Genomic DNA, 2,481 nt, shown 5'->3' with positions numbered 1-2,481 from the left:
CTTTCTTATAGAAAGAAAAAAAAAACAACCAAAGTCGAATGGGCTAATTAATGATAAATATAATTTCCTAGCTAGTTTGTGCCTTTGTGTGTCGCTCTAAATTTTAGCAGTGTCCTTATATTCTCAACAAATGTATTTTAATAATTTTTAATATGAAAATTTGGGTGGATGCGACGACTCGACGACTCTCATGTTTTAGAATTTACATACAAAAAGAAAAACTAAGTGAGAGTTATTAACTAGCAGAAACCCTCCATTATTGCTTTAACATAACTCATGTAGTTGAAACTTGAAACCAATAGACAATTCTCATGGATCTAGGAATGGAATTCATTGATTAAAGTAAATAAATAAAAGAATAATATATCAACGAGTCTACTCTCTTATGAAACTCACTAAGTTGCTTATTTATCACTTTCTCGCTCATGCATTGAATATTATTTGCACCTCAAATATGACCAAATATTCAAGCCCTGCGCGCGCTTATTCCTTGAAAAGGGTCTTGCGAATCTGCATCAAAAAAAAAATATAAACATACATCTTGTCAAACAAGCTGTACGTCTCCTTAATTTCGACAACAAAATAGTAAGATTTTCATAAATTAGTAATGAGAATCTATCTATCTATCAAAATACCTCAGGAAGCTTCTTCCTGAAAGTAAGATCTAGTCGCGCATCAAGGGTGTTCTCGAAAACAATCTTCCCATCTATTGAAGCTAACACAACGCCTCCACAGCTTTTAAAACAATAACAAAACTAGTATAAGTTATAGTGCCCATAACATAACATAACATATTAATATGTATAGTTGAGGGACTAATATGTCATTCATGTGTAGTTGGAGGTGAATGATAATTATTACCAGGAAGGACGATGAGGGTCTGAACTATTTGGAGGTGGTGGGAGATATACAGTTTTGTCGAGGTCAATTCTTGGAGCCTGAACTTTTGCTTTGGAGGCATACTCTTTTTTGGCATCCTCTAAAGTCGACTCAACAAGCGAAAGATCCACCTCCCTACACCTCAACAACACTGCTGGCTCACTCAGCCTTAGTAGACTCTGCATATATATATACATGCATCCTCAAATGTATATATTGAGAAGTACATATTTTTAATTAATGATTAATTAAACTAGTAAAAGATTCTTGAATTAATTAAGGTACCTGAACAATCAAGCTTTGGATAAGCTTTTTGTATGTTTTTTTGTTATGAGAAACATTAAGAAGCTCCTTGGCAGCAGCATTTTTCATCCCAGTTACCAAATCATCTTGTGCTTGAAGAAATTTGATTCGGGATGCATTCAACTGCATTGAGTATTCACTGCAACAACCATTATTAATTAATTAATCACACACTCACTTCTCATCTACATACCAATTTATACTTTATAGTTTATAGTTATATTAAATGAGATCTATATATTTAAAAAGGATGCAAACGTACTCACATTTTCTTTTTAACCTCCACTTGTTTTGTCTTGCGTTCGTAGTCCTGTCTGATTTTCTTCTTCTCGGTGTCAACTATTTGCATTTTCTCAATGTTGAATTCCTATAAAGTATACCATAGGCATGCATAATGATAAAAAGATTATATATCAAAAAATTAATTAAGCATGTTTATGGAAATTATATATGATGAACTATGCTCCAAAAAGAAAGTAATTAACTTGCATGCACGTCAAGCGTCGCTGACACTTAAGTGTTGAAAGGGAAAATAACACATTCATGTCAATCTGTGATGTTAGATTTTCATGAACAACGAAATAAAAAATCACACAAGATTTGTCCAGAATTGCAAGATTAACCCGAAAAAGTGTTGTGTTATTTGTCCAATACCCGTCATGATATCGTCAAACATGAAAAATATTGATATATGGATTTATATTGTGTTTACATATTAAGGATTAACCATATATCATCGATGTGTAGGGTTCCATGGGAAATATTCAAACATTCTCTTGAAAATTGAAAAAGAACCCACGTTTTAAAACCATCATTTCTATGTATCAATTTAAGAAAGGATAAAGAAACGATCGAACCTCTTCAGAGGAGACAGAGATCTCGTTGGCTTTCTCTTCGGCTTCTTGCCGAATGAATGCAACCATCTGTTGTATCTGTTTGGATACATCTGCGTCATTCATCTTTAATTCTCTTTCGAAATCGAAAACAAAACAAAACAAACAATCCCGCTTGTTAATATGAACAAATCTCTCAGGCGATTGGAATCAATGAGATACCAGGGAAGTTGGAGAGGAAGATCGTCATCAATCAACATAGGCTTTTTGTTTTTTATCGAAAAGTGTTACATGAATAGTCCTTACACTTGTAGTTAGGTTTCATATATTCCCCTATTGAATATAAATGTCTATTCGAGTCCCCATTCTCATTATATTGTATCAATTTAGTGTCAGCAAACGTAAGACAACTTGTTTGTTTCTCACATGACACAAGAACAAAAGAAAATATGCCATTTAAAGTTTA

The 2,481-nt window shown here is 33.1% G+C and overlaps 1 protein-coding gene across 1 annotated transcript; it reads right to left on the bottom strand.

The window, feature by feature from the left end:
- Positions 1-221: 221 nt before the first annotated feature.
- LOC145073518 (V-type proton ATPase subunit E1-like) lies at positions 222-2,270 on the bottom strand. Its single transcript, XM_079020068.1, has 6 exons — positions 2,040-2,270; positions 1,449-1,549; positions 1,165-1,321; positions 862-1,058; positions 636-735; positions 222-510 (listed from the first exon to the last, which is right to left on the bottom strand). The coding sequence occupies exons 1-6, from the start codon at positions 2,139-2,141 to the stop codon at positions 484-486; spliced, it is 684 nt and encodes a 227-aa protein (XP_078876194.1). The 5' UTR covers positions 2,142-2,270; the 3' UTR covers positions 222-483.
- Positions 2,271-2,481: the final 211 nt, after the last annotated feature.

This window comes from Lactuca serriola, chromosome 9, assembly GCF_051521515.1.
Source record: "Lactuca serriola cultivar US96UC23 chromosome 9, Lser_US96UC23_V15, whole genome shotgun sequence".
Taxonomy (NCBI): Eukaryota; Viridiplantae; Streptophyta; class Magnoliopsida; order Asterales; family Asteraceae; genus Lactuca; species Lactuca serriola.
The sequence above is the reverse complement of the archived record's forward strand: the minus strand, read 5'-3'. Positions and strand labels throughout refer to the sequence as shown.